Below are 26,341 nucleotides of genomic sequence, written 5' to 3'. Positions count from 1 at the left end.
TCCCATATAAATAGTTTATTAGTAATGGTTACATACCAGGAGAATGTTTCCCCTGCCTTCTTTGTTACGGTAAATAGCACAAAAGGTTATACAAACAAGCGCATACACGATGTGCAAGATAAATGTCGGAATATATGAAAAAAAAAGAAAAATCAATGAATGTCTTAATCCCAGCCTCCGGAGAGGATTTATCCCAGTTTATAATCCAAGACGATGAGAGGGTTACCCGATACAAGTAGTCCCACCTCAATGCTGATCTCATTTCTCCATCGAGGAACGACGTTGCGCAGTTAGCCCGCTCGTCGCTGTGGGTCAAATATCCGTCAAAGGTCCAAAAAAGGTGGCAGCATTACTTCCGCCACAGAAAGTCCCGCAATGATTCGAAAAAGATCAAACGTGCAGTATATCCTTGTCTTGTTCTCGCTGTTGTCCAAATTTCTGCTCAAAATCCATCGCACGTTGTTCACCTGATGCCTGATGGGGAGAAAAGACGATCGGAGATGAAACCGGTCGGTCTGTTTTCAATTACAAATCTGTGTTCCATCCATCCATCTGTTCCGTTTTCGTATTTATTTCCAGTTACTAAACTACAACTGAGAGTTGAATTAATTGTGTGTTGAGTTCACTGCCACAAGACACCGCTCGCATTTCAAGTCTATGCTCAGCAGGTTGAAAGGTCAGCCGAGGCCACTCTCCAGTTTGCCCCCGGGACTAAAACCACTTTGTTCACATCCTCTGGCAGCAGGAAGTGCTCTCTTAGGAGATGCCCGTGCATATTTTTGTGCATGTTAGTATAAGTGTGAGGTGTCGTCGCATTCAGGAAACGCACACAGAGAAAGGAAAAGAATCATAAATACCTCCTGGCGCGACACTCACCGTTGTCTGTGTCCGAGTTTGGACCGAGTTGCCGCCTGTTGGCGCACGCACATTCCAGGTGGTCCTCCAGTCGCACCTGCACCTCCCTCAGTTTGGGTCGCCGCCTCACGTACGCCACCTTGGCCACCTGGAAAGAAGCAATCAGATGATGAGAGGCAAAGACGCAAAGAAATGACAGCTGAAACAGTTCAGAAATGATGATGAAGAAACATCATTCACCATTTGTGACGTAATCACAAGAATGATCGTCAAGTAAAGTGATTTAAAAATTGTCAGGTTGCTCTGGCTTTGTTTGTCAATTTAGAAATAGTATTTGGCAGCTGCTCAGCACAGGGGCAGTTGATTGTTTTGTTTTTTGTTCCTGATGCAAATAACCCAAAATGTCAAATACATGTTGATAGAAAAGTTTGAAGGAAAAATGACTTGTCATAAAGTGCTGATTTGACTATAAAAAAATCACAGAAGTGCAAAGACAATTTGGAAGGTATACACCATGAAGTAATGTTCAATGTCACTGATTAGCTTTCTGATTCAAGGCTTAGTACTGCTGCTATCCATGATATTTCGTCCAAAAATGAAACTCTTGACTTTTCTGCTTCATCAAAAAAAAAAAAAAAAAAAAAAATCTGAGTAATTTGTGTGCTTTTTATTTTAAACCGTAAGCATACAGAAGTCAAAATCAGACACTTTCTGCTTCATAATACTGACTGACTCAAATGAAAATTGCCGTATAAATAAACAAATGCAACAATTACTAACTAACTAAACTGATTGTAAATAATAACACGCATCTTTTGTGCATCTTTTATCCGCCTTTTCCAGCATGTATTTTTCCAAGTTGTAATTTTAGTGCAATTGCGCTGTTTAATGTCATGACTCCAAGTCTATGTAAAGCACTTGAAGTGATCAATTCTTAATGAAACTTTCATGTCCGGTATTTATTTTGTTAGTTATATTATTGCGGTATTTAAGAATTTGAACAACTCCACTTTTCTCCCTCTGTACCACGATATTGCCTGCCTGCAGAGCCAAAGTACTCCACCAGAGACGTCGCACAAACACCTGACAGCGCTCTCATCTTCTGTCCTCCACATCATAAATGACAAATTTTCGGTGTTGTGCTTGAACCAGGCTTGTTTTAAAACATTTTTGGTGTTGCCGCAACTCCTGACCGTTTTTCCCCAAACACCATAGTTGTATGCGGAGCTGAAATAACTCCACTTGTGACTCTTTTAACACGCTGCTGTTCTGTCTACAGACACAGACTCTGAATCACAGTGGGGTGCTATGTCATTTTTTTTTTTATATGGAAATTTGGCTTCCTTGGCAAAATCCATCCTGATAAACACTAGTGTAACGTATCCGTTTACCCTGACGGTGCGGTGGTGCTTGCGGGCCGCCTGGCACCTCATGTTGCTGGTGTTGCAGCAGCCAGTGCAGCGCTTCACCTCCACGCATGGTGGCCAGATGATGAAGTTGGCGGCCGTAGGGTCCACCTGACTGCGAGGGATCTCGTAGATGGTGGTGCGCACCTTGCAGCCTGCGGGCAAGGCCTCCTCCACCACTGCAGGGAGCAACCAAAAGATATTTTTAAGACCGGCATGTATTGAACTTGTATCATATCGTACGTGTATGCCACGCCCATATTTGTTACTTTGAGTTGCATATTTTGTATTAAAAGTGCTATATAAATCAAGTTTGATTGATGGATTGGTTGATTGACAGGTGGTCCACCTGTATCATATCATGTATTTAATGTCTCACCACTGATTATCCTGTATCAACATGTGTGTGTCTTACCCAAGTTTGTGCATGTGTGTGTGTGTGCGTGCGTGTGCGTGCGTGTGCGTGTGTAATTGTGCACTCACGAGTGCTCCGCCTGTAACGTCCATGTGTTTGCTCTCGCTTGTGTTCCGGGAAGGCATGAGAGAAGACCTTGTCATAGTTGTGTTTGGTCTCGTCGATCGCCTCGTTTTCTGGACGCAAGACAAAACAACACATTGGGATGTCGCACATTCTACTTCTTAAGCTTCCCATAACCTTGCGTCAACACAGACAAACATGAGCAGAACTCTCAATGGCTACCTTGCTTTGTGCACATTATTATGGGAACATTTCTCACACACGTGCGCCACTTTTGACGATTTCCGCAGACTCACCGTGTCCTGATATTGGAGCTCAAGACGCACCGAGATGTTTCCATGCAAATCATTACACAGATCTCATTACACATAGGCAAGCATCAATCAGAAGCTCCGTCCTGATGAGATTACGGTAACTCACTTAGGGGGCTCACTCTGGTTGCTTGCTGGCATGAAAACACATTGCATAGTCGATCCAAGCTGGCTATGGGTGATAGATGGGCTACCCCGTACTGGCCACTATCCTGGATTTTTTTTTAGATGTTTCCCTCCACCAACACACCTTATTTGAATGATCAGTATTATTAAGATCATTAGAAGCAGAATCAGAATGCCCTTGATTGTCACTACACACAGTGTTGTGGCCCTCTAGAAGAGTTGCTCACTCCCTAATTTGGAGTCTTAAATGTGAAAAAAAAAAATGTAGGAGAGAGTCGGAGTAAGAGCAGAGGAGGGGCCAAGCCGAGAATTGAACCCTGAATCTCAGAATTTTTTTTTCTTAATTTTATTGTCATCAACGTTTTATTTTTATATGATCACATTTTCAACTATAGCAGATAGGTCTCGAACGCTTACTGTATTTAAAATAAAATAAATATCTTATTAATAAAAATATTCTAATGCTAGACTGGCACAGCAGAAAAAAATAAAAATAAAAAAAATCAGCCCCGGCATTTTTGACTTAGACTAACTAAGAATTTATTGTTGTCATACCATCAACGGTCAGGGTTTCATGAAAAAATGCATAACCTTGCTCAACACACTCATAACGCAAGTGGGACCACGTCTGAGTAAAAAAACAACATTTTGCTTATCTGAATTTAGTAGATAATGCCATTTTATTTGCTGGTGCTTTTCCCAAAGTGAACTGTACTTCTATCTCATGCATGTGCTAGCTAACAGTCAATCAACGCCTACACAGTTTTGCAGGCAGCAATTAATGGCTCATTCGTTCACATCATCTAAAAAGCACACCAACACAAACTCAAAGCACACAAAAATCTCTTAATTCTTCACAATTCTAAACGCTGCTTTTTACTTGGGTTTATTCCTGCTTGTATTATGAATGTGTTGGTTGTTCTGGATATGTGTGATTTTTATTTTTATATGAAACCACAACTCTGGATGGTATGTTAAACATGGACTTCTCAGCCATGTTGTTTGCTGCCTATTGTGGGAAATGTTTTATTCAAAAGACGGATTCTTCCCCAAAAATTATTCAGATGGGACTCATGACCACCCCTTGATACAATGCAGCTCTGATGTTGATTGGTTCAGCTTGCGGTCTGTATCGTAAATGGATTCATGGGATGAGCTCCCTAAATTGTGGGCTGGTTTCTTTGCTCCAAAAGACGATGGCCCACCAGACATCTGCCCTGTCAGTCAGATGGCCAGTCCGGCCCTGGCAATAACAATCTCTTCTCGGTAAACCTTCCTCACTATAGTAGTGGATTGCACAGGTGTACCTAGCAAACTGTCCATTGCGTGTAGGAGTACCTCCAAAAAAACTCTCCCCTGCCTCCTGCTTGGCTGATCGCAACCTCTAACCCTGACGTGCAGGAATTCCGGCATGAATTATACATGGCAACGTCGTGGCCTTCCAGCCCAGACCAAATAATGGGCGGCGTGACAACAGCATAATGAAGAGAGCCACTTGACCCCACCCCGCAAGCTGAGGGGAGCCATCACACTCCACATTTGCATGTCAATGATGCCAGGATTAATGGTGGTGCTGCATATGAAAAATGAATCAGCAGAGTTTCTATTTATTCTCTGTAAAAGCATCTTTTGTGTGGAACTTACCTCCTCACCACACGCAGTGTAGCGCTATAAATAAACCTTATGGAAAAAGTGGATATTCATTTGCTTACTAGATCGTTTCCCGTCACGTGATGAGTATTTGTTTGTTTGCCATGTTGGCGGTTGAGATGGGGAGGATTCTCTATTCAAACATTCACTAAGCACCGGAACAAAACAGCATGTCAACCTCCAACATCACGTGAAAGTTATCTAAAGACGTGATTCACAACCACATTAGTGTCCCATGAAAGACCGTCAGATGTGGTGTAAGTAAAGGATCACCTTTCCCTAATTGAAAAAAAATATTTACTTAAAAAGAATGCATTTTTACTCATATATCTCTGACAGTGGTGTATCATGTCAAACAGAGCAATTACATACTTTTCCACTCCATGGCAGAAAGTACAATTAGCCTGTGTATCCACATAATGCCATTCAAACATTTTTTTGTTATAATTTTTGTTTGATGGTGTGAGATTTTTCTCATATAGACGATGGCTCAATGAAGTTTAAGAAAAAATGCCTTATGTAACGCAAATATTGTCATACTTCCAGGTCCTCATAATCTACTTTTCGTGGATTCTTAAAAATGCGGTACGAGTACATCTTGTGGACTATGGGCTGACTCAAGTGGTACGAGAAACAATCATTGCCCAAGTATAGTTCGGTTGTAACTTTTTAGTACAAGACAATTTGTGTAATTTTTGGGGTTTTGAAATTATTATTTAGGTAAACAATACAATACATTTGAAGTAAATCATTTTTTTAAGTTTTATTTTAAGTGCATTGATAATGATCACACTGGAAAACGTTACAGTGGCTTACAATATATTTACAAAATATATTTTGCAATAAAATCTCTGTTTCATTTTTTCGGAACAACCGGGCCTTCTACATGACTGCATTTCATTATGGTCATTACAGTGGTAATTGAAAAGTGATAAAGTGGACTGAATTTTTGGGTTTAAAAAAAAACGTCAATTGTATGCAGATCTCCCTCGCGAATAGCTGGGCTCCCAGTGTAATTGGCGTAAAAAAAAAAAGTGAAAAACATGGGTACATGTGGACATTTGTGTTAGTCTTTGCCTTAGTGGCATGACATCACCATGACATCCCTGAGCAAACTTCTTAGACTCTACTCCCACAATCAAAATCCTCGTAAGCCTTCCAACTTCTGTGTGCAATTGCTAAAGTGCTGATTTGCTTTCCAAATTGTCCATCTACATTTTGGCAAGCGGCTCGCACATCTTCAGGGTTCACTGAGAGTGTAAAGAGCAAGTTGGGGCAAGTTGGTCTCTTAGCAACGTCGTGGTAATGAGATGAGAAGACAGCATCCTTTCCCTGAGAACTCGACCTGAACAACCGCAATAATACGTCCAATTTGTTCTTTCGTGTCACTAACTGACTGATTGGAAGGGAGGGGTGGTACTTAAGACGTTAAACTTGAGAGCCTCATGTCGCACACATAAAGTTAATAGTTAAAGTAACCGCAAGCTCCCTTCTTTAGACATTTATAAAGTGTGTGTAGACAATTAAAGTTGCTCTAATCAACTTCTTGTTGTGAAGTAGAATATTTGGAGCACCACCCCAAAAAAATGGCTCATGTGAATCACTGTAACTATACTGTTTGCATGGGAATTTCGGGAACCAGAGAAATGACGGGAAGAGGCAGCAGAAAAAAAACATGCAAGTATAATTAATACAATAAATAAATTACTGTGATTACGCGTGGCATGAATTTGAATTCCATAATTTGTTGACAAAAAACATTAATTATAATTTTACTATTTTCAGTTTGGTATTTATGAAAACACATTATTTCTTGCAATCTAGCCTAGATTTTTTAAAAAAGATTTTTTGTCTTTTTAATCCTAATTATATGTTATTAGTTGAATTTTGACATTTATATTGAAATGCTTATTTATATGAAAATATTTACTTTTTATTGGAATGTTATTTTACACTACCATGGTTTTCATTTTTATTTTATGCGATTTATAGCACAATGTGTAAAGTTTCGAATATAGTATTCGACAGTATTTTGTTATTAGCAATAGGCATAAAAAAGGGAAAAAAGGAAATTCTTATAATTATTAATCAAGGGCACAAAGACGAAAACAAGAGGCATTTTTACCTACGGTGTCTATCTCGAGCAGCCGCTGGAGGTCGTTGATGCTTCGGATGTCGTTGCGGGAAAGCCGCTCCACAAGCCCCCGAGGAATAGGAGACTCCTGCAGGGAGGAGAGTGACAGAAAAGTCGGTGTTTTATTGATAGATAATCGAGTGTTACGCAGTTTACGTTTCTCACAAACAGATTCGTCACTCAAGTCAATTTGAATGACATTTTTTGCTTTGCAAATGTTTATTTTTCTCATTTGAAATGGTTCAAGTTCGATTCAATAATTCAAGTGAATTACTGAATATTAACCTGCCACTTTCGAGTGTAGTTACCTCAGCAGCGGCTCGTAAGAGGCAGAGGCAGCCGGCGAGGAGTTGGTAGAGCGCGGGTCTCATCTCCTCTCAGGTCCGCTGGGGAGGCTCCGCGAAGGGGCGAGGGTACACTCACGGAGCCCGGGTGTCGCTCCCTGCTCTCGGCCGAAGCTCAGAACCATGCCTCAGGAGAACAATTTACTCCCAGAGGAATGGAGTTACTTCATAGTTCTTCTTGCCATTAAAAAACAACAACATAATAATAATAAAAAACTAAAATAAAAAGAGATCGTGTGATCCTTCAGCACACTCAGTTTCTTGTTTTAATCCACTAAAATCAAACGTTCAAGTGTATGCGTTTGGTGGCTCTGCCTGCTCTCTACAGGCTAACTGAGTTCCAGACGCTTCGGTCCCTGGATGTGACTGCGCGCGTCCCCGCGGTCAAAAAAAAAAAAAAAAAAACGGGAGCGCGCTCCTTTAAAGCAGTCTACATGCAAACGATCATGAACATTAAAGAGTCAAGTAGGTTCAGTTTAAAGGAGAGGTACATTGTGGAAATTTGTAATTTTTTTTCTTTTTAAATATCTTACATGAAAATACTTTCGTCTTGTAAGAGAGTGCCGAGTTCGTGAGCCATTAAAAGATTATTAACAAAGTCAAATGGGGCAGTGAGGAGAAATGATGAAGGTTATAAAGATGAATGCCTAATGTGCGTGTTTGTCAGTGTTTAATTTAGTAGTGAAATTGGTTAGTGTGTGTGCTCGTCTGCAGGTAAGTGAGCTTCGACTATTGCTGATTGTGTGGAAAAGAGTCGATCAACCAGCAGAGGCAGCCTTGAGTCTGTCACGTATGGCGCTAGATTTATGCAGCAATTATAAAATGTCAAATACAGTGTACAAAAATGTGTGTACGTAATGTGAAATACCAGATCAAAAAAAGCATGTTTGTGTGAACAAATTTTTTTTGTTTCGCACGTACAAACCGTCCACACGGTCTCACAAAACTGTTTTGATGCTTGTGTGTTTTCTCCGCTACATGTACAATACGCTGTTTCACCCCTTGCAATACAGGCATGATAAGTGTGCCACATTTTTTAACCAATCAGGAGGCAGGCAGTTGGGCGAAATCTGACTGACATTAGACAGCCAATCAGAATACAGAATACATTCTAATAAAAACTTGTGGCAGATTTAGTTTGTTATGCTTCCGCCATGTAGACCGCGCATCTCTCCTGCACTGAATTTAAAGGGAATGAGGGGAGCTGCTTTGACTTGGCAGGAATCAAGTCGGCTGTGTTCACTCCCACAACGGCGCAAGCGCACATTACAAACTGCACCGTCGAAGAAAATACCAACAGAAATTATACTCCATACATTCGCATTGCACTTATCATTTGACTTGTGCTGGACATGAAAATAGGGCCCTCAGTCTCGCTTTGTCTCACACACATACACACACACACGCCCTCTCTCTCTCTCTCTCTCACACACACACACTCACACGCACACAAACTTAGTTTGACTTGATGTGAGAGAAAGAAGAATGAGCAAAGACTACTGTAAGAAAAAGTTCCTCCACAGCAAGGTGAAGTTGTGTGCGTGTTTGTGCATGTGTGCGCGTGAGTACACGTGCACGTCTGTGCATGTGAGAGAGATTCCAGGCAATGTTGGACTAAACATTTGTCCAATTAAATCCCATTTATCCTGTCACAAGGGAAGAACCATCCCAACAGAAACACACACACAGACACACACATGCAGTGGTGTAGTGTCGGGGAAGTGGGTCACAACCAATTCAGACCTTGAATGGTGGCGAGCTGTCACTTCCTGCGTCTTCACACTGTACGATGCACCTCACTCGTTGCTTCTCTGGACCATCGCGCCTCCCTGCTGTCAGAAGGCACCAAAGTGTGACCACCGCATACAGAGAAACATTCATCGTACAGTACATACACAATCACGCGTAGCCTCTCTCAATACCTGACGTCTAGTTTGTGTGCTAGATGTATACTGTTGTAATTTTCAAAGATTTCAGTGAAGGGAGCAAGTCATGCCACAACTAGCACAAAGAGAGCATTTACTTTTGAATGCCGCAATACGGCTTGCGATACAACGCTATATTTTGTAAATGGAAAGATTGCAGCGATGCCTTGAGAGATATAAATGACGAGTCAGCTGGCGTGGCTGCTTTAGAGCGCCATGTTGTTGGCCGGGAGTGCACGTTTGTTACATATAGAAAGATGGAAGAGACAGGATGGGGGAATATTTTGTAGTTGTTTCGATAAAGACTGAGCGTGTGCAGACAAGGACTTTGGAGTGGAGTGGCCGTTTTAGAGTGCCTCATGGTTGTGGCTTGGAAAAGCTCCGCAAAGACCCAGTGGGTTATACTCTAGCCACAAGAGGCTTCAAGTAGATATGATTTTAAGATTAGGATTTCCCAGCTGTCTTCGGGCAGTAGGCCGGGGGTATACACAATATTGCATTTTACAAAAGGTTAATCTTTTCTTCATCGCTCTTATCATCTCATTGAACCAGGAAGAAGCCTGCGAGCATACAAATGGACAAAGTAAAAAAAACTCTGCTACAAAAAAAAAAAGAGACCTTGGTGGAGTTCTTCACTGCCTTTCCACTTCCATCCAGAAAGCTTCCTCCTCTTCCTCTTCCCTACTTCCTTCAATTCTATCACCTTCCACTCAACAATAGATTGACGTTATAAATTAAATATTACCCTAAATTATCCCGGCTCTGAATAATCAAACTAAAATGTATGATCTAGTCGACAGCTGTTTGGATAAGTGCCGAGTGTTAAAACGGCATCGTGGTGGGAGGGTTGGAACTTTTGATTCATGGTGGCCAATTTTGTGTCGTTTCACTTGGGAGACTTTAATCTCCTTGGGGGGAAATAATTGGGAGTCAGCGAGGGAGTTAATCGTGCTTCCCGCTGATAAAAGACACACTAATTGCTCTTACGCAACATGCACATGTGAATCAAAACACCATCTTGTTATCAGTTCATTCACTTCACGTTTTCTTTACTTACTTCTATGAAGTTTTATGAAGTTAAAAAAAATTGACCAAATGTCTTTACAGTGGAACATTGACTTCTAAGTTATTTGTCCTATGTCACCTACTTAAATCCGTCGATGTATCTGTAATTGAGTGATTCTAAATTTTGTTTCAAGTGTGTTGCCGTCGTGTTCGGCCTTATGTCCGCTGCATGCGCCACATACACCGCGGATCCACACGCTAAACTGTCAAGTGTTCAATTCAACGTCATGGTAACAAAGCACTGTCTCTATGAATAAGCATAAAAAAAGATGATTTCACTTCAGACTAATAAATGTATTCAAGGGATTCACTGACAGAGCAACTTGGAAGTCAGCTAGCGTCAAGATTGTGTTCATTATTTACGGTATGTGAAGCTATCTGAAGCATCTTGGCTCTGGTAGATTAAAAAAAATCAAGAGAGATCTTTTGTTCACATAGATGCAAACAAGAAAATACCAAAAGGTCAACGAGTAGACGACAGCTCTCCAGAGGCAGATTTATGTCACGTAACATCGCAATGAGATGAATCTCCCATTCTCATTTTCAAGCATTTCCGGTCCTCTCTTTTCCAAAGAAGCCAATTAGTAAAGGTCTTACGCCAATTATTAGCATGCTGGGAACCAGGAGGACGAGGAAAAATCCCTCTGTCTTATTCCAAAGGGAGGATTTCTGCCTCATTGTGGCAGCGTTGGGAGTGGAGGATGTGCGGGGCGTCGTTTGGGAGGACTGATGTGGTGCTTTTGGCTCGGAAACAATGCAACGCTGTCTGCTACGGGCTAATGGAGGGAAGCGGTGTTTGCACACATACGCGCACACACAGACACACACTCGCTCTCACTCGTTTCATTGAGGTGACATCATGGCATCACTGGGACAGCCATTTGTTTTCAGATGAAGGGGGAAGTGTCCTGTTTGGTCCAGATTGGGGTTGGCAAGCTGTCAATTTGAAATGCATCTACTTAGAAAATAAATTCCCCCACTTTTCTGGGGGAATAGATCAGTGGTGAAGTGTTAGTCTGTAACTCAAGAAGAGCCTGGTTTAAATCTGGGTAGCCTATATCAGTGACTTTAGACATCCACTCACAATTGATTGTGGCAAGGACTGTATTTTTGTATTGATACCTTAAACAGAAAAAAGCGATGTCGCTCAGTGGTGGATTTTTTTTTTATTCTTATTACTTGACTTGACTATTACTTTAGAGGAAACATCTCCTATTCTGGAAGGAGTTTTTTTTTTAATTGATACTTCAACAGAAAAAGGGGACCGTTTGAGCCATGCGTTGCTCAATGTAGAACATTTGATGGTTCACGTTGCGTTTGCTTCTTTTAAAAAGAAAGACTACTGTTCTCTTCTGCGTTACCACGGACCCGCCTTTATTAACCGCCGTCTTTTCTTTCTTTTTCACGTGCATTTTCTGCAGTAACATTGTACTCACAGGCATAGTCTGCCCTCTAGTGGTTCAAGACATGTAATACCATAGATTACGCCCAGCCAGTCTTGCGCGCGTGTGTGCGTGTTACCCGTCAACACACTGCTTCAGACTTTGTATGACTCGGTATGTATGGAGCATAGGAAAAAGGTGGATAGCAATTTTGTCTTGTTAACCAACAGTTAACATTTAGTACATACCTTATCCCTTTGCATGCGAAGTCTAGTGAGTAAAAATCTCTCCCAACTGTCATTTGTGCTCATGCCAGGACCGCCATACACTTACAGCATTGACCCAGAAGTGGATCTCTTTTCATTCTCCTCCTAAAATAACATTGGGTTATTTTGCAACAATAATACAAATTGAAAACTCAATGCGTTATCGCACATTGTTTCGCAATAAAACGCAATACTATTGCATCTCTGTGTTTGTGGTGCTCCCTGTGGCTGTGTTGGATTGCCGCTCAAGAGGTCCTGACTTCAAATCTGTCTTGACCCTTTCCCTCCTAATTGTAGTCCATTACTTCTACTTACTCTGGCACTCATTCTTTTTATATTGACACATTGAACACAATAAGGGGATGTGATGATGGATAGAATGAATAGAAACTTTATCTTTATTCATTTGGCGGCATCTGCGTGTGACGTGATACCAGTAAGTAAGTTCGATGCCATTTGTTTGACTTGGACTGGCTGCGCAGACCTGAAATACAGACGAGAACTCAAAGGACGCACTGACGAATACCCACCTCAGGTAACCGCATTGCCCCGAAAAAGTGCAACGGAAAAGCCACCATTCAGGGCCTTGCAAGGCAGTTCCGGTGTGGAACCCACATTAGAAAAAGCAGATGAACTGACATTAAGCGCTGGCGCCATCTGCAGGCGACAAACAACAACAACAACAAAAAACTCTGCTCCAAGTACTGTAATATGAGATGCCAGATTACAAACACCGGCTTGATACTAGATGACGTAGAATATTTTTATTTGACAGTCAACATTAATTGGTACATACGTATACAAAATTAAACAGTAAATGCCGGGTGTCCCAGTAGAGTTGGTGTTTAGTCTGTCTTTCAAGTAGTTTCAAGCAACTTTTGTGTCCAGCCACTTTTCTAGGTACACCGGCACTATCTAGTGACATTGAATACAAGAACTCTATCAAAAATTCTGCCTTTACAAATAAAATGCTTTTAATTGACAGCATAGCTTTAATGGTTCTTGAATTGAAAGTCAATAGCTTGGGTCCAGTGAGTATATAGTGTAAGAGTAAAATTCCGATATTGACGATGTTATCAGCAGTGATGGAGATCAAAGTGCAATAAAGGATGAGATGACAAACACACAGGGAAAGAATATTCAGTCAACATATCATGAGTAATAAAGTGTGTGTGTATATATATAAATATATATATATATATAAATATATATATAAATATAAATATATATATATATATATATATATATATATATATATATATATGTAGTATTAATATATTAGAGGTAAATGTGAAAAAAAAAACACACAAAACTACTTAAAGTGGAGGAGGCTACCTGTTGTTTGTAGAGGTTTGTAATGAGCAGGACGCATATCACTATGCCTTCATGTCAGTCACATATTTACAGATGCTACTTTCAACACAAGTTTGTAAACTCACAGACCTCTTTCATTCTCAGTTCTCGATGCTTCTCATTTGGGAGCATCCACTGGTGTGAACGTTTTCTGTTCTCTAGAAGTTGTCCACGAGCACTTTGGCGAGGGACTGGAGCTCCGCCCTCTTGTCATACAGGTACATCTGCGTTTCCCACAGCATGTCCACCAATATGGCGTCGCTCACTTCGTCCAGCATCACCTCCTGGGAAAGCTGCGGGCTCAGTCTGCAGGAGAGGGAAAGCAAATACAGTCACAACAGGGAATCAAAAGACTTTTGATAAGTTATAATTATGACAGGGATGAAACTGCAATCAATATCTGTCTGTCATCTTCGTAGTGATGAATATCAGTAAAAAAAAAAAGCAATTGAGAACAAACACAAACAAAAACTTTGACATCTAACAATAATGCATCCGGAGTATTCCCAAGCACTTCACCACTTCCACATATTATGTTAAAGCCTCATTTAAAAATTGAAGTAATTCTTTTTTATTCTCATTTTTTAAACTACAAAATGTCATATAAATTGAATACGTATTTGCTCATTTGAATCAGGTGCGTTGCAGCCGGGAGAGATGGAAAAGATGCAGGACCGCGGTTTGACACCCGTGATTAGAGGAAGGGCTGACGTGACTGAGGACAGCAGCAGGACGTTGAAGGGTTTAATGATAAAACCCTAACCCAAAATGATTACTTGTTTTTAGTTTAAAACTACGAATTTCAAGACTGCGGTGGTTAGGCCGAGTATTATTTTCTTATTTTTCCAAAACTTGTCAAGTAAAATTTTCTCGTTTTGTTGTCAGATAATTTAGGTTATTTTAAGTAATGTTTTACTTAGTTTCATTTTTTTCCTTAAAATTACCAGTGAAATTTTTGCAGGGCTTTATTTCCGAGTGGCCGCACAGAAACGAGACTGACTCTGACAATGACGAAAGGGACCCTGGCATGTTAAATACTTCAATAAAATACAACCAAACTCAGTTTTGCTCCCTCTGCCTTTTTAAAAACATGCTAGCGTAAGTTTTACCATGCCTGGGCCCAATAATACGGTACGCAGTATGATTGTGAAAATTCGGTAGTTGGAAACTCTTGCAAGTACAGTGCTGGAGTCCGGACAAAGACAGAAAAATGAGGTGATAGTCTTCAGACGTTTCCACAACATCCTGTAGTCGTGAGTGAATTAACATACCTGTGGTAGATGGTGTCAATCATTTCACACCAGGCACTGGCTCGGTCCACGGCACAGCCATCAGAGTCAGTACACTGTCCGGCAGCAAAGAGATGATGTCATACACAACGTGAACTCAATTACCAGTAATTCACTGAGTGAGCTTATACTCACACAGTCCACCAGCATCTTGCCCAGCTCCTTGGCTCCAACGATGCTCTTTGCCAGTTCCAGGGGATTGGAGGGTCGGAAAACATCTACGGAACTCACTGCCACCTGGGGTGGCTTACCTGAGATGCCATATACAATAATACAATATCAGCATAATTAACACAGAATTTTTTTTAAGCTTCCTTAATTAACGATTAAACATGAATTCAGGTGTTCAAGTGTTGTGTTATTGACGTCGGTAGCAATGTTTTGTGATAACAATAGAAAATGCTCCAACCACAGTCACTAATCTGGAAGACGAGTCAATTGAGGTGTTAATCCGCAACACGCGGCCGAGAACAACTTAAAAATAAAAGCTCTACTCAAAAGTTATTTTCTTTTTAATAAGATTCAATATTTTCACATTTACTTTGGCCTCTGTGAAAAAAAATACACTGCAGCTTACAGAGTCAATCACTGACTCTTTTTCGTTTATGTCTGTACGATATGCACACACCAGAATGAGCACAATGAGGTGCTGGAACCGAGTTACAAGCCTGGTCAAAGAATGAATTTTAATTGGAAGTCAAGGCATCACTGTACAGTATCTGACTTTCTTATGTATGCGAGCGCACAGATGTGAGGGCCTTACCAGTCCCTAGAGAAACAACTAGACCCAGCTTCTTGATCTCCACTCCGTGGCCCTGAAAAGCAAGAGAGAACGTTTTTGGGAATCAAACGTCTTTTATTTATTGAACACACAAATTCAAAATAAATATGTTACCTCTGCTTTTAGCACTTTGTAGTGCTGATGGATCTCTGACATGGCGTCGAGTGTAGGGTTGTTGGCCAACAGCCCTCCGTCCAGGAAGCGTCCCATTGGCCGGAAGTAGGTGGGGGCAGCGCCACTGGAGCGTGCAGCTCGCCACACAAGTTGCTCTTATGAAAAGATAAAACACAATGCGTTTGTCTTAAAATGTGAGTTGCATGTGACGTGAGTGAGGCCGAACATTCCTCCATGATGACAAAGCTTAGTTAAGCGCAAACACACCTTCGTCAGTCACTTTTCTACGCTTACTGGATGGCTCCACTGTGTATCCTACTAGCAACAAATCCTCATCTTCCCATCCTGCAACAGCAACATGGCTGGCACGGCGACAACACAACACGGCGACACACACAGACACACACGCGCAGACACCCCCACACGCACACAGAAGCCCACTTCCTACCTCGCGGGATTGTGAGGGGCTTGAAGGTGGCAGTGGTGGCGTACGGGGATTCTCTGCGGACGGAGGGGGGGTCATAGTTCCTGAAAATGTGAAGCTCTCCCGGGTGTCGGTCTGCCAGAACACTGGTGACCATCACCCTGTGTGAGATATGGGAGTAAAGAAATAATACAATTTAATACAAAAACTAAATATAAAATACAAAAACTACTGACACCTACGTGTAAAATGACAGCTTTTTGTGTCTGTGTGTGTGTGTTGTCAATAAGGCCCAATCTAATCTTTTTATTGACTTGTTCTAATTACAAAAACAAAAGCGACTTCTTATGTAAATCAATGCGGCCATGATGGGACACGCATTTGCACAAAACACGATGGTGAGTGACAAACGTTTTTTTTTTGTATTCAATGTCACATGGCAGAGTGTTTACAGAATGACAAAAGAGCGAGGTAGGAGGAGGTAGAAATATTTTGGGGAAATGAGACAATGCTCCTCATTTCATGGAGATATCTATTAAACATGACATCATGTCATTAAAAATGAATAGTAAAAAAATGAATCATATGCATGGATGAATTACTACCATCCTCACAAATGTCCACTTTATGATTCATGTTTTATGTGTGATTAAATTAAAGTCTCAAGTATAAAAGTACCACTGTTACCCAAAACAACTTTGCAGCTTTACGGACGAACATCAAGTCATCAAGGTACTTTACCCCTGCCTGTGCAAAGCGCATATTTGGCTTTTGATAACGTATAACTCAGATATGTACAGATGTGTGTTCATATGGCAGAGGGATCGGATACATAACCAATTTATATTCACGTACAAAAGAGGCCCAGGTCGGATTTGAAAAAATAAATCTGAATTTTACTGTTCACATTGCATGAAGAATATCCAGATGGACGTCACATACGAGCAAAAAGAAATCTGAAATGACCTGCAGTGTTAACATAATGAAACAAATGTGATCATTCAAAGAAAATTGGGCTTTAGTTTAAATTTTGGTGCATTTCAGTTAGTTCTGGCACAAAACCTTTTGGCCTGAAGGATATTTTTTCAGTTCCTTATATTTGCTTATTCATTAAAAAAAAAGAAAATTCCTAAATTAGTTTTAAAGGTCATGTTGCAACGATGGCATTTGAATATGTGAACTTTTTTTCTAAAATACCCACTTTTTATAGTTGATATAACTTCATAAGATGTTTATGATTTCATGATTGTTTGTTTTATTATTATTGTATTTTTTTCAAATAAAAGAATTTCAGTTTGTCTTTTCATTTGAAAATCACAGCTATTTTTCACCACATGAATTTTGTATAAAACGTATTACCATTAATTGTTAAAAAAAACAAACAACAAAAAAAACACGTTAAACAAACAAGAGTATCCTTTTCCCATCTGACATTGATGACAAAATTCAGATTTGTTTTTTCCAGCCAAAGAAAAGGAGGGTGTCTGAGATGGTTCATAAGTGCTGCAATCGGGCTGGATAAAGCAATACCTGGGGTACTGAACGTCTGCCATCTTGGTGTTCTCGCCAAATTCTTTCTTCAGAAAGTCCTCCAGTGGGGCCGATTCGTAAGGTCGTGAGCCTCTGAACACTTGCTCCTTCATTCGAAAGTACAAGCAACGGAGATACTCCATGGACTTCCCTGCACAATGAAGCAGCATCGTCATCACTTTCGTGCTAGGATGAAGGGGTCAAGTGAGGTACGAAAAAAAAACAAAAAAACATTAAATGTTATGCGAACCGTGGACTATAGCAAGTGCCAGAATGCCGCCAGTGCTGGTGCCGGCCACCCAGTCGAAGAGCTCCCGGGTGGGTCGGCCTGCCTCTTTCTCCAATGCGATCAGCATCTGGATCAGAACGAGGCCCCTGATTCCTCCCCCGTCTAGACATAGCAGAGTGTCCATCCTGCAGATGAGTTGAACAAAGACTAAGAAATCATTGTAGTTTTGCCATTAAAAAAAAAAAACTAAAAACTACACACTGAACACACCTCCTTTTGAGACCGTCTACCTGCGACTTGCTTCTACTCATTGCGGCGATCGTAGCTCCCATGTGCAAAATGTCCTCAAATCCTGCGGGCCAATCAGATGGAAGCGGTTTGTGAAAATCTCAACAACCAAAAACACAACACAGCATTTTCAGTCACGGTGCAAGTACTTCACACACTACACTATGTGTATGTGGCGACAATCTTTTGCCTCCTTCAGAGTGTCACATGATGGTGTCTTAAGACTCAGCTGATGTTCAATGAAGATGAGACCCACGTGTCAATTTTGACAGGTTCGTCACGGCCTCAGATGGAGAATAGCTACTCCACGCATGCTCCCTCGTCCCCATTAATGGTCCTGTCCCCGCATCCTGATCTCAATGGCCTCCCTAATCCAGCGCTGATCGGTGTGATGACTGGCCTTTTCCCAGTCCATGATGTGATTTTCCCTTTTGCAGTGATTGGTAATGGCTGACTTGTGGTGCTACAGTTGTGCTTTCATCTTTTATTGTTCTTGTTTGTTTGGCTATCGGAGGTTGTGACTTACCTGTCAGAATTGATAGAAGGGTCACGCCTTCATTAAACAACAGCTGATCAAGACAAGTCACAAGACACCATCATGTGACACTCTGAAGAAGGCGAAAGACTGTCGCTGAAACATGGCCGGTAAATGACAAACTAATAGACTGTCTGTGATAAAAGAAGCACCAATTTCAAATTTAAATGAGAGACTGAATGAACTTTATTCAATCATATACTTGAACGCTATTTTCAGAAATAGACAAAGAACTTACTATGCTTGTTGAACACACAAAACAAAAAAAAATTCCATTGCTTTAATTTACAAATGCTGAATAAAACAAATCCACTTACAATAAGACGTTAAGGAGATGCATCAAAGAGTTTAAAGGAGTAGTCAATAGTGAGCGTTACCTAGGCCTGGCGCAGCGACTTTGTTGCCAATGGGCGGAGGGCTGCCAGGGGAGGGGGGCAGGCAGCGTTGCACACCCACACTACACAGCATGTCCAGCAGTATCTTTCGATTGGGACCTTGTTTTTTGTTTTTTTTTGTTTTCATTAAACAACATGCATGGCAGAACCCAGTTAGACATGCACAAACAAACAAAGGGGTTACAAAATGTTTATTGGTAGGTTAGAAGAATAGGAATAATAGGAAAGGTGTACATAGAACGGTCAGGTTAAATGGCTGACTCTATGCTCAATGTGATGCAAAAAGAAGCCCTACTGTAAAGTTTCGGAGTACTGTATGAGATATGACTATTTTTAAATGGAATGATTTGTTTTGACTGAATTTTGTTAATTTAATTTAATTTAATTAATTATTTATGTAATTTATCATTAATACATTTTATTGTTGGGCAATATCTAACGGTGCCCATTTATATTTAATATCTTTTTTTATTTGATGTCCATGCGCTGATAAAAGTAAATTTTAATAAATCAGATGTTACTCAACAATTACTCAGTACTTTTCACCGCGTTCTTTGAAGGACTACTCATTAATTTTACGTTACTTGTCCAAATAAACAGTACTCTTACTTGAATACATTTTTGGGCTACTCAACCCACCTCCATCCAAATCCAACCATGTGGTTAAAACAAAAATTTTAAAAAGTCCGTTAACGTATAATGTCATTACTAATGTACACCTTTGAATAAAACACAGATTTAATTTTGAGCTTTACCTTTGCTGGTACGAGCAGCGATCAGTCCTGGCGTCTCTCCCAAATCGTTGTGGATCTCCACGTCGGCCCCGAACACGATCAGAGCTTTGATCAGCTCCATGTGATCCATCTATTCCGACACGGACAAGCATTATTGCATTTGGCCATGATTGAGGGCCACCGACAGCAGCCACGCACCTTCATGGCGAGATGCAAGGCCGTGTTGCCGTCCTGCCCCTTCAGGTTGGCGTTGGCGCCGTGCGTGAGTAAGACCATGGCTGCTTCGAAACGACCCTTCTTGGTGCAAATGTGCAGGGCACTCTCGCCTGTCTTACTGAGGTAGTTGATTGCGCTGCCCCTCTCCAGCAGCATGCGGCACATCTACAGTACAGAGTTCAAAGTCAAGCTGTCAGTGGTGGGAAGTAATGAAGGACAAATACTTTTTTTACAGTATTTAAATGAACTCATCTATGCTTTACTTGAGTACAGTGCAGTAATGCCGGTCAATAATAGCGGGCATTTGAGTACCTGGTAATCTAACGTGAAATGTATGAAAGAATGCTCATCTTAAAAATGATTGTTGGGCCAATATCATGCACATGGCCAAGTGTACCACTGTAATGTTTTTTTTAGGGAAAATAATAGTAGATAATTACCACAAAGTATGACTATACTTTTCCGTTAACAGATTCAGAGCAGCAACATATTCCTCATCAATGGCCTTATTATATAGAAAGTGTTTGATGTTGCTAGCTACAGTAAGGATTAGTCCTTCCGGATAAAAAAAACACATAAGGTGAATTATGTTTTTGTATCTTTTGCAAGTTTTTTTTTTTTGCAACTCAATTTCCATTAGGGCATTATGTTTTGATAAAATAAGTCGAGCGAAGGCTAGCTAATTCTTAAACAGCAACATGTTCTTCACCTCTGCTGTTTTTGCCCAGTGAAGGGGCGTCCCTCCATATAAGGAGTCTTCGGCGTGCAGCTGGTCAGGGTCTGCTTTCAAGATCTCCTCTGTACAGCTGACAAAGAAACAACTCTTATTAAGTACAGGGACTGTTTTCATAGTCAAAGTGAGACTGCCACATATCTCACAAGACATCATTTTAAATGAGCTACGCAAATATACTTTGTTCGTTTGCTGGATTATGGGTTTTGTTTTTGTTTTTTTGCTACAGAAGGTTACGAGTGCTGGAGAAGAAGAAAATTATGATGCAGACCAGTAATGGAACTTAGTGTGCACTAGAAAACGAGTGTATGTGTTCTGTCCTGGCTGCTCAGTCCAATGCATAGTGGTGCCTTGAGATACGAGGGACCAGAAAAAAAGACAAAACGTTTTAAACTGCGTGTGATGCTCACCTCTTCTCGCTGTACTTCATGGCAGAGTGGATTGGGTAGCCAACGCCACCGGAGACGTTGCACTTGGCCCCGCCTCCCAAGAGGGCTTTGACGGCCTCCACTCGGCCAAGGCGGCAGGACACATGGAGCGGCGTCTCCCCGCAGTTATTCAGCTCATTCACGCCCGAGCACAAGCGTGAACACAGCACCTACATGGAGACAGAACAATGCCAACGGCCTGAATAATGAGGAGCAAAGTGATAACTACCGAGCCTTAAGTGTAATGTAGAATGAGATTGAGCGCTATCACTGACTCTTAAAAGCAATGGAATCACAATGGCTTTCATTATTGGCAGCATCCTGCTAAAGACTCATGGTGGTGAATTTCCCATGTGGGTGGATAAAGTATCCATATGTCTAATTGAGGCACAACGAGTTAGCTGCCGCATTGGGCTGCTGCAGAAAAAAAGGCTTTATTGCCTTTTGTTTGTGCTTTTCTGCTTTTTTTCTTGCTCAAACAAGGAGTCACGTTCACCTATTTAGAGTAACCTTCCATATTTCTTGAAGACAGTGCAAAATGGTTATTTGGGGTGGAGCTGGACGCTTCATTCAACTGTATGTTCTCAGTTAACTCCTTCATAGAAGTTGCTCCTATTAAAGGTTGTACTTCCTGCATGGCTCTAAGACGATTCAGATTTGCATTTAGTTTTGTTGGGAGCCTTATTAATATAGTTATTTGCATCATTTCAACTGTGATCATGACTTGGTTTGTCCGCAGAATACTACTTATATTACTATAGAGCACAGAGAGGCCAATATTTCAGAATATGGTAATTTTCCTTATAAAGGACAGATATTAGTTTGATAGACGATAGTTACCAAGCTGCAGTTAGAATTGAATGAAAATAGCTTCGCTTTATATCCGTGTGCTCCTTCCCTTGTCCTGTACTTTTCATTTCTGTTAGCCGGAATTTTTAATTTATATCCAGGTAATGTTAATGTTTCTCGGTTTAACTCCTTCATGATGAGCGTCACCAGTGTTTAAGAAGGTAATACGTTACCCGAGGGTCGGGTGCCGCTCACCTGGATGACGGCGGGGGAGTCGTGCTTGGCAGCAACGTGCATGGGCGTCTCTCCCCGGTGGTCTCTTATGTCAGTGCGAGCTTGGCTCTCCTCCAGCAGCTCCTTCACGCACGCCATGTCACTTTTCTCGCATGCCAGGTGCAGTGGCGTCTGACCGAGTGTGTCCCGAGCGTTGATCTGACTGCAAACATAAAAACGATTACAGTAAAGCCTTGTTTATGTCGGAGGATACGTTCTAGACCCACATCTGCGATATAGAGAAACCATATAAAAAACATTTTCTCCACACGCTTTGAAAACATTCTAAACGAATTTGAACACACACACAAACAAGAATTGAAAGTCTTCATGAGGCAGGGCTGGCTTCTGAGTGTCTGGATCCGAGCAGGGGCCCACAGCAGCTCCTGCATGAGTAATCTCATGGTGTTTGCGTTTCACTATTCTCTCTGTAGCAATGCTGTGGTTTGGGAACATTGTTGCATGAGTGCCTCATATCATAAGGTTTGCATTGATTCATACAATACAATACAATACAATTTTATTTATATAGCGCATTTCACAACAGCTGGAGCTGCAACAAAGCATTTTCCATATGCCGTCATATAAATTAATGCCGACCAACAACAAATTCCAGGGATTCCTGTCTCACCTCTGAACGTAGTTGTGTTTCAGACATTCCCTGAGGCCCGTCTCCACGGCGATGTGAGCGGCGCTCCAATCCGGGTGGTTGCGCAGGCAGTCGACGATCATTTGGGCGGTCTCGGCCTTCATTGGCGGGAGTGTGTCGTAAAAGGGCGGAAGTTTAAGTGTGTACTGCGGGAACAAGTTCATGGCATCCTCTTCTGACGCCACCTGGAAAAGCCTGATGCCAAAAATGATGCATATTTAGAAACTAATCACACACTCGTCAAATATCTTGTGATTTTACCTGTATTTGATGATACATAATTTATAACACCTCAAAAACAACAAAAAATTATTTAAAGAAAAACACCATAGGGAATCCAATAAACTAGTACATCTTGGTCAACATCTTAATTCTGCGTATAAATTGGTGTAAGCTCTAAAAGTTATCCTGTACAGCCAAGAAGCAATTAAAGGGATCTTCCGTTGGACACTAGCTGCCTCCAGACACTTAACAAAACTTTTGCAGAGCTAAATGTCCGAAATATAACCAGTCGGGGTTCGTGTGCACATTCTTGCTCTTGTCTTGTTCAGCGAGAGTCGAGAAACGATGGTCACAATTGATTTTGTGGCGGTGAACATATGAGCTCACGTTTGATGTGAATAAATACAAACTCACAGGCGTCTATTTAGACACCACCAATGACGTAATGTCATGTCCAGAGCGATAACAAAGGAGTTGGATAAACTCAGGTTTATTGAAGTGGAGGCCACTATGTGAGGAAATAGAGCAACAGTGCTCAGGTGTGTCTGACGATGTCAAAGGTCTATAAATAGTTGGTCCCCTCATGCTCAAAGGTATTCCAACACCACATGATAGACTCTTCAAATCAATGAGTGCATGCATCAATTAGATTCAGTAAAGACACATTGATGATTTCACTTAGCCACTTTGTTATCAGACCTTGTCAGTCAATATGCCATCAAGGGCTGAAAGACAAAATCAATCTGAAACGTTTCAAATCAGGTAAACAAAATTTCTCAAACACGGCCCTCACGTCATCACAGGATAGCTCTTAGGCCGCACCCACCTCAGGGCCGCTGCAGGTGTGTCGGGGCACATTAGCACACAATCCCACGACTGGCATTGGGCGTTCTTGTAGAGAACCAGACGTCCTTCTTGCCTCAGCTTGGTTTTCCCTCCTCCGCCGTAATCAGACAGCTGCACGTCCCTCACCCGGTAAGGGTTCGTGAACAAAGTGGATACGGAGGACACGGTGTCCAAAAGACGGCCCAGGAACTGCATTGTGACCTGGGCGGAACCGCAATGTGAGTGAGTGGGCGGAAACGGTAGCAGATCCGAATGTGTTATTTTTCCATTTAATACAGACACAGCAATATAGAACAGATGTATGTGAGATGTATTCAAAAATGAGAACAAGATAAATCATTTTTAAAAAATTTGACCTCGAGCCTTAAACCAACAGCACCCGTTGTTGCACTGTTTATTTCTATTTGTCATACTAATGTGTTGATTTTTTTTTTTTATTACCAGCAAATACTTTTTTCTTCAACAAAAATATTTTTGCAACAAAAGGAAAAAAGTGAAAGCTTTTGACGTACAACAAGCGTGTATCTTAGCATGTAGCTTCACACACTGTTAAGCTATGTGCTGCATAGCTTAATTGACATGCACAGAGTGTGCATACATACCACACATCTGTTTCTTGCTTAACATGACTTCTGGCTTCCAAGTGCAAGCTGCATTTTACCCTTGACTTTTTCTTAATCTCTGCTTGTATTTTGAGGCTTTATAATAGTCCCTTCAACTTTGTTAGTGCCTTTAAAGGTCAGTAGCATCAGTCACAGCCTGTAAACAATGGTAGGGGGTGCTCAGGTCAAGGATCAGGCCAATGCATTGAACAAATGGCCCCCATCAAAATGGGCCCACAGTGACCTCGGAATGGCCTTCCCTCAAGACTTTCACTGAGCTACTTGTTGCCGGAAAGCTGAGAGTGAATCGGTGAGGTCAAAGTACAGCGTTTTCGGAGGATTAGCTTTCAAAAATCATCGACTAATTGACAGTAGTTAAAACATCATCAAAAAAGGATTATACTGTAAATGCTTGTAGTTGTCAGAAGATGACAGCAGAAGCTTCTTTTTGTCAAGACGAAACTCCTTAACACACTTCAATAAATTTATCGAGCCAAAATGCCACTAGTTTGTGTCAAAACCATACTGATTTTACTTTGGCCTGACTACAAAAATAGCAAATAGGTGAGTTTTTTTCAGAAAATAACAAATGATAGCTTCACCCCCCAAAAAAAATAAAATCAGTGAAAAGGTGATTGCAAAATTTGAAAAATTGCTAAAATACGGAGGAACATTGTTCAACAAACTATTCACGGGAGATATGAAAAAAACAATCTAAAAGGAATTGACACCTCACACAAGATGGTGGCAAAGGATTCATTTTGTCCAAATAAAGCCCCTTTTGTGGAATGTCTGACAAGACCAAACTAGAAAACAAGATGAGCGACTTTGTCTGTGTAGCGCTAACATGATGGTTTGAAACCTAACTTGCAATAATGCATAATTTTATTTCTTTGTGGCATATTTGGACAAAGGTTACATAATAAATATGTAAATATGTAAGCACGAATAATGCCTGAAAATAAGATATGGTTGTTTTTGGAAGGTCTTGAATCAAAAGACATTTAAACACCCACTAATAATATTAACATTGTTGTTCATCTATTTGTGAAAAATTCCAAATGACCATAAACACAACATGACTTCAACTATGTTTCATTTCATTATGGAACTCATCGCATTGGTTTTTCATATAAAAAGGACACTGGGCTGAATTATTTAACCCCGTTTGTGTAATCCTGCCAAGAGGAATGCAAGAATACATTATTTATATTAAAGTCAGAACATTCACGTGTTAAAACAAGTGCCGCTGTGCTGTCGCCCATACTGGAAACTATCTTGAGTGATAACGACACGATAGCTTGACTGTCGTTTGTCTCCGTTGTACGTTTCCCTTTAGAAAGTATGACATTGGACGTGATTGATAAACAAATGAGTCCATTCATTCTACTCGCAAGTTTCTGGTGGTCCATTTTCATTTCACATGACAACATAACGTCAAAGCCAAGAAGCGGTGCGAACAGTCATTGAACGTCGTTAAAAACAGCTCTCATTGTGAAACCCAAAGTTAATAAATAATCTTCTCCCCCCGTTAATCGTAGATAATAGTATTAAGTATCGTAGAAGCAGCATAGGATCTACTTACGACGACCTCTCTTGTGTGATGTATGATTTATGACAGCGACACCAACAAGCACCACACTGCAACCAGTCTTGATGAGTGACATCAAAAGAACCAATCACACAGCCCCGATTTTCAAGAAGTAGGCGGGACCTAATTAAAACCGCTTTTCATACACAATATCAAGGTCTTAAAAATAAACAAAAATAACAACAAAATCATTCACGATATTTTGTGTAGTTCTTTAAGCTCAATATTTATTGTTTTAAATTAATTAAATAAAAAAAAACGTTTTCGGGATAGTTCGAATGAATTTAGAAATGATTAACCCTGTCTCTGTAATCATTGTTCTATCCCATTTTATTGCTGTAAATGTTCAATGATTTCCAAACTTTATTTATTATTATT

At 40.8% G+C, this 26,341-nt stretch overlaps 2 protein-coding genes across 2 annotated transcripts; both read right to left on the bottom strand.

Annotated features, from left to right (window-relative positions):
• On the bottom strand, positions 1-7,666 carry LOC148332099 (platelet-derived growth factor subunit A-like). The gene is made up of 6 exons (XM_088302778.1): positions 7,269-7,666; positions 6,952-7,048; positions 2,745-2,852; positions 2,247-2,440; positions 877-1,003; positions 1-474 (listed from the first exon to the last, which is right to left on the bottom strand). Exons 1-6 carry the CDS (start codon positions 7,329-7,331, stop codon positions 464-466), a joined length of 600 nt encoding a protein of 199 aa, XP_088158904.1. The 5' UTR covers positions 7,332-7,666; the 3' UTR covers positions 1-463.
• Positions 7,667-12,691: 5,025 nt separating this feature from the next.
• On the bottom strand, positions 12,692-26,087 carry pla2g6 (phospholipase A2, group VI (cytosolic, calcium-independent)). Its single transcript, XM_088303850.1, has 18 exons — positions 25,958-26,087; positions 23,751-23,971; positions 22,685-22,897; positions 22,036-22,216; positions 20,974-21,161; positions 20,540-20,636; positions 19,813-19,995; positions 19,636-19,744; positions 18,863-18,979; positions 17,933-18,014; positions 17,684-17,847; positions 17,434-17,584; positions 15,928-16,064; positions 15,480-15,634; positions 15,348-15,399; positions 14,720-14,835; positions 14,567-14,640; positions 12,692-13,601 (listed from the first exon to the last, which is right to left on the bottom strand). Exons 2-18 carry the CDS (start codon positions 23,963-23,965, stop codon positions 13,454-13,456), a joined length of 2,382 nt encoding a protein of 793 aa, XP_088159976.1. The 5' UTR covers positions 23,966-23,971; positions 25,958-26,087; the 3' UTR covers positions 12,692-13,453.
• Positions 26,088-26,341: the final 254 nt, after the last annotated feature.

Source organism: Idiotropiscis lumnitzeri, chromosome 8 (assembly GCF_059441095.1).
Source record: "Idiotropiscis lumnitzeri isolate Australia: NSW breed Sydney's pygmy pipehorse chromosome 8, RoL_Ilum_1.0, whole genome shotgun sequence".
Lineage (NCBI taxonomy): Eukaryota > Metazoa > Chordata > Actinopteri > Syngnathiformes > Syngnathidae > Idiotropiscis > Idiotropiscis lumnitzeri.
The sequence above is the reverse complement of the archived record's forward strand: the minus strand, read 5'-3'. Positions and strand labels throughout refer to the sequence as shown.